Genomic DNA, 18,634 nt, shown 5'->3' on the forward strand with positions numbered 1-18,634 from the left:
TCCAATTAGGGGTAAACCATATGATACAAGTCAAATGGCCACCTTAATTTTTGAAGACATGATTGGAGGTCATCATTTAAAGGCTCAAGACATGGTCACCCTGAGGGCACAAGAATATGCAAGGAAGACCCGTTTTGAGCACAAGCAAGGCTATGTGACGAAGATTGCTTGGAGCATCGAAGACTTGAGGACTCATGATTTTGGACAACACTTAATGGGTCATGATTTGGTCATCTTCATTAAGGGTATTTTGGTCATTTCATTGGGTCCAAATGCACTCCATGGCCACCTCACTCTTTAAGGGCATTGTTGTCATTTTGTCTTTTCTTGTAATAGAATATAAATAAAATATTTTAGATCTTTTTCTCATTAGTTGTTCATTGATGTAAGACTTGAAACATGAAACACCTTTCGTTGTAGGGCTTGGAATAGCCACCACACCGAAATGAGGGCAACAAGTGTGGATATCACTTGTGTTGCAATGTTGGCTTTAGACGTTGGTGTTTAGAGGAGGTAAAGTTCCTCTTGTGTCAACGTAGGAGTTAGGTTAACCGTTGTGTGTAGTGTTAAGGGTCCAAGATTACCATATTCTTGGAGTCTTAAGATTATACCAACTAAGGTCTAACTATCTATCCATTTTGTTTACGTTGTAATCGTTTGTTTGCGTTTTTGTAATTCATATCCGTGACTTGTTGTTCTTGTTCCATTGTTGTTGTTCTTCATCTTCTTGTTGTTAACATAGTTTATTGTTAGCTGTTTTTAGGTGATAAATACATTAATACATTGTGTTCTTGTTGTTGTTTGTTGAATCCGAGTGTGGTCTTCAAAAGGGTCCTCGGATCTTTGATCTTGTGGACTGATTTTGAAGTGTGTTTCGTGTTGTCCTTGTAATTCTTGTACCATTTGGTATAAAAGCCATCTTTGATTTTGTTCTAACAAGATCAATCTTGGGCTTGAGATTTGAAAAAAAAATATCAAAAAAAAGAGTTGAAAAACTAAAAAAAAAATTCAGAAAATGTTGTCTTGGTCAAGACATGTTTCTTTGTGACTAGATCTTGTAGTCTTTTGTTGTTTAGAGTGTTTCTAGTGTTGGTTTCTTTCTCACCAACACTAAAAAGTGTTCAAATCTAAGCTTGAGCTTGAACTTGTTGATGTTGCTAATGTGAACAAAGTGTCGTTGATTTGATGTTGTTGTCATTCTAAGCCTTGACCGTGTTAAAGGCGTTGTTGTGGAGTTGAGCGTTGGAATTTGTTGTTGTTCCTGGAGAATATTGTTGTTGTTCTTGGTGTTGTTATTGTGTTCTTGTTGTTCTTCACCCTTTTCATATTTTGTTAAAACAAAAGGTGAACATTAGATCCACAAAAGGTGAAAGACCAAGTTGTAGTACTTGTTGGTGAAAGACTTGATCACATCACTCAAAAGACTTGACAACCACTTTTCACCTACTTTCCTTAATTTAAGGACCTTGTTTCAAGGAGAAAGTACCAAGAAGGTCAAGTCTTGTTTTGAACTTGAAAATGAAGCTCCAAGACCAAATTTCCCTCCATTAACGAAATCCACCATTTCCAAATTGTAGATTGGTCAAGACTTAAAATTGGAGAGTAAAATTTTGACAAAACCGAGGCTAATAGTGGACTGCCACATCACTAAATTAGTGTTCATGCAACATTTTGAGTTCAAATTTTAGATTTCTTAGTTTCATTTTATTGTTTCTTAGTTTTGTTTGTTGGTTTGAACATTAATTGACGACCTAGTAATCTCCTACTAGCTTATTAGTTAGTTTTTGTGCCCGTTTGTTTGTGTTAGCGTTATTTTGTGCTTTTCTTGTTTTTGAATCGTAGAATTTCTTGGTTCAAGTTCGGACATTATTTCCTTGAGTCTTCAAACAAAGAATCCATTCCGACTAAGGAGTAGACTCATCACGAACTACAAGCCGACTTGCAATACTTGTGAATCCAAGTGCGAAACGATTAAGTGTGTGAGAGTGTGGTGAGGTTGTTTCAAACTAACTTGTGTTTTATTTTGTAGACTTGTTCTTTTTTTAGGTGCAATTACGATGGAACCCGCAGCTGCAAGTGCTATTTTGGCTAAACTTGAAGCCATTACCCATCAATGGGAAGTTATAAATGAAAGTTTGGATCATATGGGAGTTCCAAGGGAGCAAGTGGGCTACCCGGACACATGTCAAGATGAAGACTATAGCTCATGTAAGCTACGAGGTAAAAATGTTATCCCCTACACTCATATGAACGTAGTTGCGGTTTTACCTAGTGTAGGAGTGCATGAGTCTTCATTTTGTGATACTCTTGATATTGTTAGGTCACATGAGGACCAAACTCTTGTTGTAGGTACACAAGCACTAGTTGATCCTTTAGATGACGAAATTGATTCTCCTCATGAGAATGATTTGTGTCCATCTGGTGCTAGCACTTACAACTTGACTAAGGTTCCATTACCAAGTAACGAGAGTATTCACACACTAGTTGACACTTGTGAAAAACAAGGTGAGTCTACGTTGGTATGTGAATTGCCAACAACTAGTCAGGGTGAGCAAAATGATCAACTGGGCGTAGATGATCTTGATTTGTTTAAATATTTAGAAAAACCGAGTTGTGATTGTCTTTGTGAAGATGATTTTGATTGTGGTCCTTTGGCTTCCCATGATGGGTTGTACGTACATGAGGACAACTCTTGTGAAAAAAAAGGTGATATGTGCTTAGAAATGCCATCTACTTCATCTTTATGTGTTTTTTATGTTGGGCATATTCCTAGTGGAAATTTTGAAACTAGTAGTAAGTGGATGCATGGAAACCCTCTATTTGAAGTTGACTTATGGAACACCTTTCTCAACCCTCTTTTAGTTCATGATATTTTTCAATAGTAATAAAGAGGGCTTGCTTAATTTTGAGGATGACACCCTAGGAGAAAGTGAGAGTGGCCGAGACCTAAGCCCTTGGTTACGTCTCCCATTCGATCCCGGTAACTTCTTAAGGTGTGAAGGATGGATAGTTGTTGGTCGGTTCACTTGTTTGAGTGATATTGTTATATGTGTTAGGTGGACTTTACTTTCAATTAGGACACCACCCCTTGATGGTGATTCCTTTCACCAACTCCTTGTAATTTTTTTTCTAAGTCCCTCGTGATTATAACAAAGGACGTGTGGTTATATCTCAAGTGTGTACCTCCTTGGCATGTTGATGTCGTTTATTGTACTAACTCTAACCCTCATGTCATAAGGATGTGGTGCTTGTTTGTCTTCTCTTTGTTCTTGCAGGGTTTGGATTCGAGGTCGAATCATTTTCAAGAAGGGAAGGATGATACAAGTCAAATGGCCACCTTAATTTTTGAAGACATGATTGGAGGTCATCATTTAAAGGCTCAAGACTTGGTCACCCCGAGGGCGCAAGAATATGCAAGGAAGACCCGTTTTGAGCACAAGCAAGGTCGTGTGTGGAAGATTGCTTGGAGCTCAAAGACTTGAGGACTCACAGTTTTGGACAACACTTAAGGGATCATGATTTGGTCATCTTCATTAAGGATATTTTGGTCACTTCATTGGGTCCAAATGCACTCCATGACCACCCCACCCTTTAAGGGTATTATTGTCATTTGGTGTCCGGTTTCCTTTTCGCTTGCACGAATGTTTTCGGAAGTTGATGAGGAATTGACAGACTGAATGCTGCTGCAGTAGTATATCACTGAAGTTTTGCCATCAGTTTGGGGATTTAAACTAATGAGGATATTGTGTTTCTTCAACTTAGTTATTGTAGTGGTTATTGCTTTTGCTTGACATGCCTATGCTTGAAATGAGACTTGCAGCAAGAATTACTCCTATTTGTTTATGTCATACTTTAAAGTTGGATTGTGGTTGTACTATGTAAGGTGTCTTTGTGTGACCTATAGGTCACGAGTTCAAGTTGTGGAAGCAGCCGCTGCTACTTGCAGTATGTTAAACTGTCTATATCACACCCCTTAGCCTAGGTGCGACCCTTTCTCGAATCATGCTTATGCAGGATGCTTTGTGCAGCGGGCTCACCGTATTCATTCAGCATGCTTGAAGCCTTTTCTCAAGAATGGACCTTAATTTTCTTAAACCTTTCGACAAACTATATCGCGAGAAAGAGTTGTTCTAGCTATACTGCACACCTTTTAGCTTATGAGAAAAGTTAAATCTTTCCGATTCTTGCATAACCCTTCTTGGATCTGGACCACAATATACCGACCACTTTTGTCCTTGAAATTATTCTATTTCATATCCACGGATCCGGGGAGGGGGTCAGCATATTTAGAGAAAAACATTTGCACTCATTATAATGCATCTAATAAAGAACACCACAAATTATTGTAACCTTTTGACAACTTCATACTTGTAACTCGTGAAATATCTAATTGGATCATATGACTCATGACAATAATTTAAGGTAAACAACTAATCACAATATTATCGCTCCGGTTTGATCATAGATTTTAAAGTTAGAAATTTATAACTCGAAAATTTAAATTTTTCAAGTAGTGATTTTTAAAATATGAAATTGTATTTGAACATGCATTTTACTCACAAAAAGAATTGAAGTTCTATGCTTCCTCCATTTCAAAATATTTGTCACAATTTCTTTTCGGAAAGTCAAACGATATGAACTTTGACCAATATTTTAATATGTATTGTTTTTATATATAATTCTTGAATATCAAAATTAAAATTTTGAAATATTGAAGCAATATAATCAAATTCAGTTTTAAAATAAGTCAATTGGTTCTCGAGAAATGAAAGGTGAAAAGTGAAAACTATTTTGAAATAAAAGAAGAAAGTAAGTGAAAGTCCTCAAAACTAAAAAAGTGATCCAAGCCCTTTTTTGAAAACTTAAAAATATTTAAAAATCTAATTTTTAAAATCTAATTAAATTTTACAGTCAAACAAATATTCAAAAATAAATCTTCAAAATCTATTTTTAAATGCCAGCTAAACACCAGGGCCAAAAGAAGAAAAAACACTAAAGATTCTTAAAAACAGATGCTAATGAAACAAAAAACCAGCCAACTTTACATTTTCCGATGCCAATAAAACCAAAAGCACTGATCATAGCTGTGTAGTTTTCCAAAACAGCTGTAACTTGTAATTCTTCTTTCTCCAATTTTTCTTTGATGAATGAGTTAATTTATTGTTTTAATCAATTGGGGTTCTTTAATTTGTGCAGAAAATCAGAAAATCTCGAAAAAAACAAAGATGAAATCTGGAAAGAATCATCATGAGGAAGAAGAAGAGAATGAGTATGATGTTGGTTCTAACAGAGATGCTACACCTTCCAGTAACAGTACCAAAGGTTTGTTGAATATTTTTGATGCAAGTGTTTGTGTAGTTTTTTTTGTTTGTTTGTTTTTGATAATCGTGGTGTCCGCGCTAACTTTCATGCATCTCGACTAATTTCATAGGATACCTGCCATGGCCAGGGAAGAATCACCGAGTTTTTATTAGTTGTGTAGTTTTATGGTAGAATTTTACTGCAAGAAAGCCTTTTTTTGAGGTGGATTTTGAAGTGTGAATAGAGATTCTGAAAATTTTGATGTTAGTGTTAGTGTAGTTCTATGGTTAAATTTTGTGCTAGAAAGTATTTTTTAGGTGGATTTTGTAGTGTGAATTGAAATTTTTAATATTTTGGTGGTAGTGTTTGTGTAGTTTTATGGTAGAATTTCGTGCAAGTAAAGCCTTTCTTTTAGGAGGATTTTGAAGTGTGAATCGAAATTCTGAAAATTTTGATGGTAGTGTTTCTGTAGTTTAATGGTAGTAATTTACTGCAAGAAAGCATTTTTTTAGGTGGATTTTGAAGTGTGAATAGAAAAGCTGAGAATTTTGATTTTGAAGGTTAGTAGGTTGTCGAGTGCATTGCTTTCCTGGTCCCGGAGTATTCGTATTAGTCTTGTGGTTTAGCCATTCTCTGGACCTTGCTCATAGCAGGGAGCTTTAGCGCATCAGGCTACCCTTTTGCTCATAGTGGGTTTGTTGTTGTTGTTTGTATCATCAGTTGTTAAAAAATGTGTTTTTTTTTTCTTGTTGGAAGTGACAGACGGGAAGAACATTGACAAGGCAAATGCAATTAGGTCAAAGCATTCAGAAACAGAGAAGCGTCGGAGGAGTAAGATCAATGAGAGGTTTGTTTTTAATTTTCTAATTTCAGTAATAGTTGATTCAAAAAGAACAATAAGATGACTTACAATGCAATGGCTTCACGTACTTGCACATGAAAAACTTTTTTCTTATAGTTGCAAGTTGTAATTGCTGATCACATATTTCTTATAAGTCATCTGATATATACTTCATTCAGTTTCTAGTATCTTCCTCTCAGCTCACCTGGCCATAGTAGTTACGTTTGGTTGAATCTTGGTTAAATTCCAATGAGGTTCTAGAAATGGTTTCCTTGCATATTTTGTACGGGTGCAATCTCCTCCACACCCCATGCACGTTTGTGATCCTCAACAAATGGGAAAAGGAAAGAGATAAAGGGAAAGAAAAAGATTTTGTGCTGACCAATCAATAGGGGCTTCATACTCCCTTTACAGATGGAGATCAATTAAGGACTTGGACATTGGTGCAAAAGAGTGGGGCTATGATTTTCCAATGCAAGAATAGTCTAAATTCAGTCGGTTATGATGGCTGAAAGAGATAATACGGGATTTACAATATGATGCATTTATTTCATTACGACTTTATCTTTAGAATTTTTAAATATTGTCAGACTTGCTTAAAATGCCTGAAGACAAAGCTTTCTGTCTATCTCTAGATTTCAGATGTTGAGAAATTTGATGCCCCAGACTGAGCAAAAACGAGATAATGCGTCATTCTTGTTAGAGGTACATTTTAGAAAGAAAACTTTTACATTCTTCTCCTTTAAAGTTTAGATTTATTGGCGTCTTTTGATGTTTGTATGCAGGTAATTCAATACGTACAGTATTTACAGGAGACAGTGCAGAAGTATGAAGGATCGAATCAACCTTTGAGCTCGGCGCCTTCAAAACTTATGCCATGGGTAAATTATGTACCTATTTTTATAACATCTCTATTGTCATCATAACTTTTTTGGTTGTGAACTTTTGAAATGGACTCTAGCTCTTAGCTGTGCGAAATATTTACTCCTCTAACCGAAAGTAGTCAAGTACTCTTGGTTCAGTTTGTTAATATTATGCAATTCACATCAATTAGTAATGATTTGATTAGGATTCTGACTGTAAAATTATACACTTGCTGAAATTGCAGTACTATAAATCCCACCAAGCATGAGGGGAATAATCAAGTTTATCAGTGCAATTCTCTGTAGTTTTAACAAAGGTTAAATACAGGGAAAGTTACACATGAGTAATGCTCAATGATAACAAATAGGATCTTATATGACCACCAAAGGATGTGGTGCAGTGGATGGGGTTGCTCCTTCCTTAACCAGAGGTCTCGGGTTCGAGCCCTGGGTATGGAATAATCCTTGGTAGGGAGTGCTACCCCTGAATGGGCCCTACCCGGCGCGAATCCGGATTAATCGGGCTCCAATGCGGATACTGGACACCGGATGGGAAACCAAGAAAAAAAGAAGTAGGATCTTATACGAAATGGTATTGTCATTTTTACTGACAGGTAATGCAGTATTGTTATAACAGGGACAGAAGTTCCAGAATAATTCAGAGCTGATCTTTACAGCTGTACTTGTTAAAGACACATTTAGCTCTAGTCTATCTACCAGACTCCACATAATTGCATCCATTTTCTGCAAAACGTTCTTAAGTTGAGTCAAATGGAAAGAAAACTCCCTCTGTTTTGCACTCCCCCCCCCCCCCCCCACACACAAAAAGAAACAAAAAAAAAAAAAAAAAAAAAAAACATGCACCACTCTCTGGTGATCATTGATGTGCATGTAATTTCAGGTCATTTGTTGGTTGATGTTGTTGTTCCTTGATTGCACTGCTTTCGTATTAGTTGCATGTTTTCTTCACTACCATTTTTCCTTTACATTACTCCTTTGTGCTGCTTCGGAAACAACCTGTCTACCTTCACAATATAGGGTTAAGGTCTACATATACTCTACCCTCCCTAGACCCCACTTTGTGGGATTTCACTGGGTATATGCATTGTGCTCGCATTTTGTGGTTCCATTACTTTTTATCTTTCCATCATTATATATATGAACGTGTTCATGGTTTCAAAAGATTCAGAGGCGGAGCTAGCCTAGTCCGAACCCCCTTCGACGAAAAATTATATTATTAATTCATGGTTAAAATGATTTTTATTTATGTATTCTAGATGTTGAACCCCCTTCGATGAGTTTTTCTTCAGATTTTGAACCCCCTAAGAAAAAATCCTTACTCCGCCTCTGCCTCTGTGAAGATTGGTCTATATTTTGCATGCATCTGATATATCGCTAACTATTCCTTTCTGGTGTTGGCAGTTAGACCTGCAAGATTATGACATATCCCACGCCTTCCACTTTACTTTCTCTTCCAAATGTAAAGTTCCATTGATGCAACTTAGGCTATACAAGGGGGATGCTATTTAGGCAATTATAACTCCATAGGTGCAATGTAAATTGTGCTATTAACTACCTAAACTGTGTATGCATCTTGGTGAGGTGCATGACTAGATATACTTCAAAATGGAAACAATATGTGTTTACTATTTAGTTAAAATTTGTGGCTACTTTTGAAATCCTTCAGAGAAACAGTCAGTGGTGTGCACAGAGTTATCCGGCAAACCCTCAAGCCTTGAAGAATGGTATTGACTCAGGACCAACATATTCTGGATGGTTTGATGAGAATCTTTTAACCGACACTTCATCTATTCAAGCAAACCAGCAGAATCCACTTGAATCTCATCCTGGTGGTGATGTTTCCTATAGATCAATGGATACAGAAAAGGATCTAGTTAGCAGGGCAATTGCAACATCGATGCCTACTCCGACCACTATGCCAGTCCCTGTTCAAAGCGATAGTGCCTTCTCTGACTTGCTACCCACACCTGCTTCTAATGTATGGCCCAGCGCCACGAATGCTCTGAATAATCAGGAGTTCGTGATAGAAGACGGCACAATTAGCATTTCAAATACTTACTCTAAAGCGTGAGTAAATTACTTTACTTTTGGAGTTTATAGGATTAAATGAAGTGTGTAGCCTCTGTTGTTAGTTGTCTACTGCAGGCATCTTCTTGGTTTTCTTTTCTTGTTAGTAGTCGTCTACATGCTGCTTTGATGTTTTAAAGGCCTGCAATCTCTGTTACATAATAATGTTGCATGAATAAATGTGGTGATATCTCGAGTATCTTAAGTATGTCTTTTTTGTTATGATGAAACTTGTGTATCTCTCATCACTGGTTTGAAATATTTAAACAATCGTGATTGCCTAGGTTGAAATTTCTCTAGTTAATGAGTCGTAGTTTTTGTATGCCAAAAAACTTGCGTTTCACATTACTGGCTTATATATATCCTAGCACAATATCCAGAAATAGTACTTATATTCTCATCTTTATACTTGAAAACTGAAATATGTGAAGCTGAGTTATTATTGGAATCTTAAAGTAAAAAGGATAATATCTATAGTTTTCTTTTAACTTCATATACAACTACATATGTATGCAGAGTTGTTGTTCAAGAGAATAATTACTGGTTCATACCTCTTACATTGCGACAACTTTTCTTGAGATTCATGTCACGATGAATGTTTGCAATCTAATGATATCAATATATTATTACTGCACGCTGACCTTTGATGATTCATTTGCTTTTACTCAGGTTACTTGATTCGTTCACACAAGCGCTAGAAACTTCTGGTCTTGTTCTTTCACAGGCAACTCTATCAGTGCAGATTAAGATAGGGAAGCAGCCATTGAAGGGAATGGGCTTGGGGCCATCTGTTGCTAAGGTATGAAGTTTTTTCCCACTTCTTTAAAATGAGAAGCAAACGTAGTTGGTAACCACAAGAATATGTAGTCATTCACGAGCGTACTCCCATCACCGTATTTAGCTGACCAATGCTATACACATTTCACTCTAGGATACAGAAAATCCTCCACCTGCTGGCGATCAATTTATGGAGGAATCTAAGGATACAAACAATGATGAAGAGTTGGAGCGAGCTCAAAAGAGGCTGAAGAAATAGATGCAACTATAGCATGGCAATACCAGGTCTAATCAACTCAAGTTTGCATCACCTCCACCTAAATCATCAGTTGAGTGTATAGCCATGTAGTTTATATCTCATTCAAGTATTTATCGTATGTTCTAGCAATGTGTTCTTTCATCTTCCTTGTCTGTAGTTAAAAACGGATTTTACATGTTCCGAGTCTAAAGTCAAAATTTATATTTAGAAGCACATGTTGGAATGCTATGTTATGCTACAAATTTCTTGTTTTAAGCCATGTATCTTGCTCTCTATGCTAGTAATTTTTGGAATTTAATCTAATGTATGTCAATGTAGAATCTAAGTTGGTTCAAATTAGTAGGCATACCTTGCAATGTTTAGTTCAAAACTAGAAACTGGACGGTCGATAGTTCTTGTTTGATTTTAAAACTTAACCTCGATAGATGTTTAACAGGGGAATGTTCTCAACAAAATATGGTAGCATGACTTATGGTAGCATGACTTAATAGAATGTCCGTGGGAAACGCCAAAGAAGGCTTTCAGTTGCTTCAAACAAGGCAACCTAACCGGCTTTTCTTACCCTTGGAAGGAAAAAAACAGTTTTCCCCACAATGCAGTTTGCATTCTCTTCAACTTACAAACAACAACATATCCTATGTATCCTCACAAGTGGGATTTGGAAAGGATAGAGTGTACACATACTTTATCCCTACCTCACTATCAAGAAATCATTATTTTACCATTGAATTTCTCACTAAAAAATGTTCAGTGGCTATTCCCACAGATATTTTTATTGAATCAATGGGAAAAGAAAAAATAGTAGTTGTTTTCACTAGAAAAAAAATTAGGAAGCTCCCCAATGTTCCCACCATGCATTTTCCTAGTGAGCTGGTTTGGTGGGAACTGGGTGGGAAAATTATTTTTGATAACACAAATTCCCACTGATTTGTTGTATAAGAAAAACCTTTGTATCTGATAGTGCCTCTTTAACTTACTGGGATGAAAAATTTTCGGGTTTGAATAATCCTAAACATCTCCTCTCTAATGTTGAAGTAGTTGATAGGATGGATGAATCGGTTCAATACAGTGTCTCGTAGAGGAAAGCATCCCCTAGAAAAAAAATTGGGAGATGAATTTTTGGGGATTATTTCTCCGTGGGAGTTGGTTCCTAGAGTTAAAATCTTGATCATTTGGTGATTTTTATAGTGAAGCACATGAAACAAATTGTATTTTTCGACGACTAGATCAAATCCAGAAACAATTAGACCCCATTTGTCTAGATATCTCAAAGAGAATGGCAAGACTTTTATTTCCTTGTGGCAACATTATATCAGTAAACTTTTGTAGCTTCATAGTACTTAACACAAACAAGGTTGTTGCAATGATTTAAATAGGTAATTATCTCTGATCTTGTGTCAGAATAATAATAATGAGGCGTGAGCCGTAAATATTTGAGTTGAATTCCAAAATTCTTTAACATAGTAGAAATTTATGGTGGATGAGAAAAAAAAGATACCCAAATTAAATACAGTGATCGTTGAATATTGGCGTTTTCAGTTTAATTAAAATATGCATTATCTTGGTAATATATTAAAGTGATATTCACGAATTCAAGATCATATTCTTACTTTTATAAAGCTAAATCTTAACCATAATTTCAAGTTGTATAGGAGATTGGGGGAGTTTGCAAAGAATTATTTATTAGTGTAAATTCTTTACCTTTTTATATACTCGTTGTATATGGCATACATTCTGGCCATGTTTATGATTGAATATACATTTATCTGATCCAGAAAAAAGAAAAAAAAATCTTAACCACGAAATAGTATAAACATGAATGAAATATGACAAAAACAAAAGCATCAAAACAATCTTTCAAGTTTATAATAACATGATGTCTACAACAACAGATAAAAATAATAATAATAGTAAAAGAGTTACAAAATTTTGGATTTTATGAAATATTATCAAAACGTAAGCTCGCTTTATTCAGTTTTTTACCGTCCGATTTTCGATTAATGCTTTCTTCACGTTCGATCCTTAATTTAAGCTTCATGTTGGGCTTCTTTTTGTTAATATTCATATCTAATTGCATTAATAATTTGTAATTTCCCACCATCTTCAAAAAATTTGGTATTGTAAGTACAAACACAAACTCTTGGAGGGTCGACTGTACGCAAACTTTACCTTTACCTCAGATGTGTAGAGAAGTTGTTTCCGATAGACCTTCGGCTCAAGACAAAAATAGCCCATAATGAAAGTACAAGAGACAATAGATAGTAACAGAAACAACATGTAGTAGTATAAATATATAGTAACAAAAATCGGAGAACAAGGAACTACGAGAGTAGTCCTTTGACTACTATTAAGGCCAACTAGATAATGCACTCTTGCAGCTACTAGTATGGATGCATTCCTACCGCCTAATCTTCTATTCTAATTTTTGTCTTTCACGCCTTCTTATCTAAGGTCATGTCATCGGTAAGCTTCACTACGTCATGTCCAATCTAATCACCTCTCCTCAAAAAAATTTTGGTTTACCTCTACCTCTTTTGAATCCATCCATATTCAACCTCACCCCTCCGCATTGGGGAATCCGTGCATCTTCTCACCGCATGCACGAATCATCTCAACCTCGCTTTCTACGTTTTATCTTCCACCGATGTTACCTCCACTTTGTCTCAGATATCCTCATTTTTTATTCGATCTATCCTAATATTCTTCAAATTTAGTAAAATTGAAGAATAATGAGGATGATCCTGTGGGGTCGAAACTTGATATTTCCCTGAATGAACAAACATTATCAATTGCACTCTATGGAGTAAAACCAAAAAGACGGTAACTAATAGGCATAGCCTTGATCGAGTTGTTGAGCTTTAATTGTTAATTAAACGTTAAAGTTTTCCACGTTTTCTATTCCTAAACAAATTCAATACCATACTTAGCCAACTTCTTCTGCTAAATAAGAAAGAAATATATATATATATATATATATATATATATATATATATATATATATATATAAAAAGTACATGTTTTAGTAGCACGTTTGAAAGAAGAAACAAATCTCCCACCCCTAAAAAGTGAGGCAAAACCTTGAAGTTCATGGTTAAAATCGTGGCAGAAATAGAAAACGTGGAAAGCTTTAAGGTTTAAGCTTCAACTTGATCAAGACTATGGTTATACAATCTTTTTGGTTTTACTCAACAGTGTGCAATTAATAATATTTGTTCATATGGGGAAATATCAAGTTTTAATTTCAAAGGATCATCCTCATTATTCTTCACTTTTACCAAATTTGAAGAATATTAAGTGAGGTAGGATAAAAAATGGGGATATCTGAGACAAGATGGGAGTGACTTCAATGGAGGACAAGATGCAGGAAATAAGGTTGAGATGATTCGGGCATGTGATGAAAAGATGCGGAGGGGTGAGATGAGAGGTTGGCTATGGATGGATTCAAAAGAGGTAGAGATAGACCGAAAAAGTAGTGGGGATAGGTGATTAGATAGGACATGGCGTACATGACCTTAGATAAGAAGGTTTTGGAGGACACGAATCGGGATAGAAGGTTAATAGGTAGGATTGTGTCCACACTAATAGGCAAGAGTGCATTATCTAGTGGGCCTCAATAGTAGTCATAGGACTAATCTCATAGTTCTTTGTTCTTCGATTTTTCTACTATCTATTGTCTTGTGTAGCCTGGTTATAGTATTATTTTGCTGCTATACTGTTCTATTACTATATGTTGTTTTTGTTACTATCTATAGTCTCTTGTACTTCCATTATGGAGTACTTTTGTTTTGAACCGAGGGTCTACCGAAAACTTCAGTGAGGTAGAGGTAAGTCTGCATACACTCTATCTTCCCCAGACCCCACTTAGTGTAACTACATTGGGTATGTTGTTGAAAAATTTGTACCCGCGAGTTGACTTGGCTGAGCTTGATCTATGTAATTCAATTACAACTCTACTTTTCCTTTTGTGATACCTTTCTATATCAAGAGTTTGTCGTTGTACTTATAATACCAAATTTTCTGAAGATGTTGGTGGGAATTACAAATTATTAGTGCAATTTGATATGAATATTAACAAAAAAAAAGCCCATCATAAAGCTTAAATTGAGGATCTAAAATGACTACATCATTAATTCAAAATCGAACCGTAAAAAACTTAACAAAGCGAGCTTATGGTTTGATAATATTTCATAAAACCCAAATTTTGTAACTCTTTATTATAATTATTTTTATATGTTGTTGTAGACATCGTGTTATTATAAGGTTTTTTTTTGGATCAAATAACTATATTTTCAATCATAAAAGGTCGGTCGTATACAAGGGTTATACCAAAAGGTAAATAATCTGCAATAATAAATGATTCTCTACAAACTTTCACCAATCTCCGATGCAACTTGGAGTTATGGTTAGGGTTTAGCTTTAAAAAAAAAAAAAAGATAAAAGTACCCCCTCAAATTACCTAAAGTTTCTGTTGGTGTTTGTCCTAACTTTCTTACCATAATTGGGTTTTCCTTCAAGTATCATAATTGGGTTTCCTTTTAGGAAAAGGAAAATATATTCACCATATTTGGCTAATCCTTATTCTTGTAGGAAAAAGGTATAGACTCTATAAATAGAGGCTCCTTTCTTCTAGTTTTGTAGCATCCACAATGTAGTCCTAGGGGTTTGAGAGTTTCGTTTGGGGAAGACTTTGTGAGACACAAATGTTGCAGTATCACTTGTGTGAACCTCTTTTTATTCTAAGTGAATTGTGTGGACCGTCTTTCTTGACAGTTTGTACTCTCTTTTATATAGTGGATTGTTTATCTCCTTTTATGGATGTAAGTCGATTGACCGAACCACGTTAAATTATTATGTCTCTTTTGGTGTATTTCTCATTTATCTTGTTATTCGTGGTCTTATCATTCATCATAAATACCTACGATTTTAAAGAATCCAGGAATCCAACTCAAATATTTATCTAACACCTCATCATTATTATTCTGATACAAGATCAGAGATAATTACCTATTCAAATCATTGCAACGGCCTTGTTTGTGTTAAGAACTATGAAGCTACTAAAGTTTACTTATACAATGTCGCTACAAGGAGATAAAAGTCTTTCCATCCTTTCTTAGATATCAAGACAAATGGGGTCCTAATTGTTTCCGGATTTAATCTAGTTATAGAAAAATACAAATTGTTTCATTACAAATATCGTCAAATGATCAAGATTCTAACTCTAGAAACCAACTCTTGGAGAGAAATAATCCGCGAAAAGTCTTCTCCCATATTTTTTCCTAGGGATGTATTTTCCTCTATGAGACACTTTATTGAACTGATCTATTCCATTCTATCAACTACTTCAACATCAGAGAGGAGAAGTTTAGGATTGTTCAACCATGAAAATTTTTCCTCTCGATAAGTTAAAAGAGGCACTACTAGAAACAGAGGTTTTCACTATAGAGCAAATCAGAGGGAATTTGTGTTATAATTTTCCCATCCAGTTCCCACTAAACTGTCGCACATTGGGAAAATGTGTAGAGGGGACGCTGGGAAGCTTCCTAATTTTTTCCTTGTAAAAATACTATTATTTTTTCTTTTCCCACTAATTCAATAAAAGTATATGTGGGAATAGGCACTGAACAGTTTTAGTGGAAAATTCAATGGTAAAATAGTGATTTTTTTGATAGTGCGGTAGGGACAAGGTATGCGTACACTCTATCCTTCCAGACTCCACTTGTGAGAATACATGGGATATGGTGTTGTTTGTAAGTTGAAGAGACAATGCAAACTGCATGGTGGGGAAATATGGTTTTTTCCTTCTGAGGCTATGAAAAGCCGGTATTCTATGATGTTGTTAGCAAAATTTTCATGAAATTTAACTCTAGTCCCACTCTGGGGAAGGGTGCCTTTCTTGAAGCTAAAAGTATTGACAAGACAAAGTTTGCAGATGTTTTAGCAACTGTGATTCTTATTAGTGTCCCAGCTTCTTTGGCTTTCCCCAGTGATTTTCTGGTTAAGTCATGCTAGCAAACTTGTTAGAGAACATTACTTTGTTAGCAATTATTGAAGTTCAGTTTTAAAATCAAACAAGAACTATCGACCGTTAAGTTTCTAGTTTTGAATTAAACATTGCAATGTATGTCTACTAATTTCAACCAACTTAGATTCTACATTTACATACATTAGATTAAATTCCTAAAGTTACTAGCATAGCGAGCAAGATACATGGCTTAAAACAAGAAATTTGTATTATAGTATAGCAACATGCGCTTCTAAATATAAATTTAACTTCTAACTTGAAACATGTAGAATCTATTTGTAACTACAAACTAGGAAGATGATAGAAGAAAGCATTGCTAGAACATACAATAAATATTTGAATGAGATAAAAACTACATGGCTATACACTATACACTCAACTGATGATGCAAACTTGAATTGATTAGACTTGGTATTGTCATGCTATAGTTGTATCTATTTCTTCAGCCTCTTTTGAGCTTTGCTTCAACTCTTCATCATTGTTTGTATCCTGAAATTCCTCCATAAATTGATCGGCAGCGGGTGGAGTATTTTCTGTATCCTGGAGTGAAATGTGTTGTGTTCAGGCATTTTAAACAAATCTAACAATAGTTAAAAATTCTACAGATGAAGTTGTAATGAAATAAATGCATCATTGAGTATGTATAGAGAGCCCATTGCAACACAAAAATGATAAGAAAACCAGAGAACATGCAAATGGAGATCAGTTGTTCATCAACAGAACTTACGTCAGTGAAGAACAAGTGCATTTGCAATGGTCCCAAGTGGTAGGTTGCCTAGCTTCTCCTTTCATACCTGCAGTAGTAGTATAACTCTTGTAGTTCTTGCCCTACGATTTCTATTACTATATGTTGTTTCATGAACTTAAACTAGCCAACTGTTCTATTGTACTTACAATGTTTCTTTTTCAAGCCGAGGGTCTCTCGGAAACAGCCTCTCTACCTCTCAAGGTAGGAGTATGGTTCGCGTACACTCTACCCTCCTCAGACCCCACTTGTAGTGTTACATTGAGTACGTTGTTGTTGCTGCTGTTGCAGCTCTTTCCAATTCAGAATCTACTGCTTAGAGTTGCTTGAAAACCATATCCCCACTCTCTTGCACCAATGTCCATGTCCTTAAATGATCTCCAAAGTTATTTCTGTAAAGGGAGTATGGAGCCCCTATTGATTGGTTAACACAAGATTTTATTTCTTTCCCTTTGTCACATTCCTTTTCCCATTGTTGAGGATCATGTATGCGCATGGGATGTGGAGGGGATTGCACCTGTACAAAATATTCAAAGAAACCATTTCTAGAACCTCATTGGAATTTAGCCAAGATTCAACCAAGCGTAACTACTATGGCCAGGTGAGCTGAGAGGAAGATACTAGAAATTGAATGAAGAATATATATCAGATGACTTATAAGTTATAAGAAGTGCTCCCATGCTGAGATCCTTTGACTACGTAGGCAATATAAGATCTGTCTGTTTAAAAATATCCCTCTTCTTGCAAAGCTTTCGTTTTCGCATAGGGAATATTATGTGGGAGCTGGAAAATGTAATATCTCTAAGCTTTTTGAGTCTTTCTCTGCGCTCGAGCACCTCCACTTGAATGACATGGTAAATGTTGCTTCATGCCGTCAATGTAATTAATGCATTTTCAATCACAAAACACCTTTTGGGCTTTGAGTCATTTTGATTTTTGGTATTTTCTTCCTAGTCTTTTGCTGCAGGAGCTGGTGAAGTACCAATGAAGCTTTCCTACGATCTTTATTGTGTCAAACATCTCAGCATATCGAGTATATATCTGTCTGACTCGGATGAGGTTTCATGTGCTCTTTGTTAGATAAGAAGCTTCCCGAATTTACAATCTATGGAAATTAAAGTTCTCTTTTCTCTCGTTTTATACATCTCTCTAACTTGACTTCTTATCTCCTTGCTTCTTAAATCATCAATAAACACAGAAAGTGAGTTTCGGTTCATTTTTCCTTAGGTGGAGTCCGATGACAATGATATACCTGCTCTTGAATCTCTTCAAGTGGGACGCTTCTCAGATGTGACATTTATTCACCTCAGGGAAGTTAAGCTAATGCAAACTAATGGCACAATCCCTGGATTACAGCTTATGAAGCTTCCGTTCGCCAAGTCTCCCAAGATGATGAGAATGCTAATCGAGCCATGTCTAGTTGAAGAATCTGCAACAATCAAAATCCTCGCTGAGCTAATAAAATTTGAGCGGGCATCACCCAATGCAGAAGTTGAATACAAGTTGGATAAGCATTCAAATCCCCGTCGTGTTTGATTTGCACTTTCACAAGTCCTTCATCAAGCCATGATCCCTTTGCACAAATGTTTTGGAAGTTGATGTGAATTGACAGAACCAAATGTTGATGCAGTAGTATCACTTGAGTTTTTGCCTAATTGCCATCAGTTTTGGGATATAAACTAATGTGGATATATTGTCTTCAACTTTGTTATTATAGTGCTTACTGCTTGTGCTTTTA

The 18,634-nt window shown here is 35.8% G+C and overlaps 2 protein-coding genes across 8 annotated transcripts; both read left to right on the forward strand.

Annotated features, from left to right (window-relative positions):
- The first annotated feature begins 4,962 nt into the window (after window positions 1–4,962).
- On the forward strand, window positions 4,963–18,634 carry LOC107847329 (transcription factor BIM2). Of its 7 annotated transcripts, none has more exons than XR_007047165.1 (9): window positions 4,963–5,114; window positions 5,197–5,322; window positions 6,058–6,148; window positions 6,778–6,847; window positions 6,928–7,023; window positions 8,693–9,093; window positions 9,763–9,892; window positions 10,025–17,750; window positions 17,851–18,634. XR_007047165.1 is itself a non-coding variant. In XM_047399471.1 (8 exons), the coding sequence occupies exons 2-8, from the start codon at window positions 5,226–5,228 to the stop codon at window positions 10,127–10,129; spliced, it is 990 nt and encodes a 329-aa protein (XP_047255427.1). In that variant the 5' UTR covers window positions 4,963–5,114; window positions 5,197–5,225; the 3' UTR covers window positions 10,130–18,634. The 7 variants fall into 7 exon arrangements, 4 of the variants coding, with proteins under 4 accessions (XP_047255427.1, XP_047255430.1, XP_047255429.1 ...); XR_007047164.1 differs by having other exon boundaries at window positions 10,025–16,917; XR_007047166.1 differs by having other exon boundaries at window positions 10,025–10,198; window positions 16,757–18,634.
- On the forward strand, window positions 17,381–18,432 carry LOC124888780. Its single transcript, XM_047400071.1, has 4 exons — window positions 17,381–17,497; window positions 17,646–17,750; window positions 17,851–17,955; window positions 18,124–18,432. Exons 1-4 carry the CDS (start codon window positions 17,381–17,383, stop codon window positions 18,430–18,432), a joined length of 636 nt encoding a protein of 211 aa, XP_047256027.1.

Source organism: Capsicum annuum, chromosome 11, assembly GCF_002878395.1.
Source record: "Capsicum annuum cultivar UCD-10X-F1 chromosome 11, UCD10Xv1.1, whole genome shotgun sequence".
In the NCBI taxonomy this organism is placed as follows: Eukaryota; Viridiplantae; Streptophyta; class Magnoliopsida; order Solanales; family Solanaceae; genus Capsicum; species Capsicum annuum.

Excerpts from the sequence above, each read along its gene's own strand:
- LOC124888780 (XM_047400071.1), top strand. The coding sequence starts at position 17,381 with ATGTATGCGCATGGGATGTGGAGGGGATTGCACCTGTACAAAATATTC. Across the intron at positions 17,498-17,645 it reads AGCGTAACTACTATGGCCAG|CTTTCGTTTTCGCATAGGGA; the intron begins GTGAGCTGAGAG and ends CTTCTTGCAAAG. Across the intron at positions 17,956-18,123 it reads ATCTGTCTGACTCGGATGAG|GTGGAGTCCGATGACAATGA; the intron begins GTTTCATGTGCT and ends ATTTTTCCTTAG.
- LOC107847329 (XM_047399471.1), top strand. The coding sequence starts at position 5,226 with ATGAAATCTGGAAAGAATCATCATGAGGAAGAAGAAGAGAATGAGTAT. Across the intron at positions 6,149-6,777 it reads AGGAGTAAGATCAATGAGAG|ATTTCAGATGTTGAGAAATT; the intron begins GTTTGTTTTTAA and ends GTCTATCTCTAG. Across the intron at positions 9,094-9,762 it reads TCAAATACTTACTCTAAAGC|GTTACTTGATTCGTTCACAC; the intron begins GTGAGTAAATTA and ends GCTTTTACTCAG.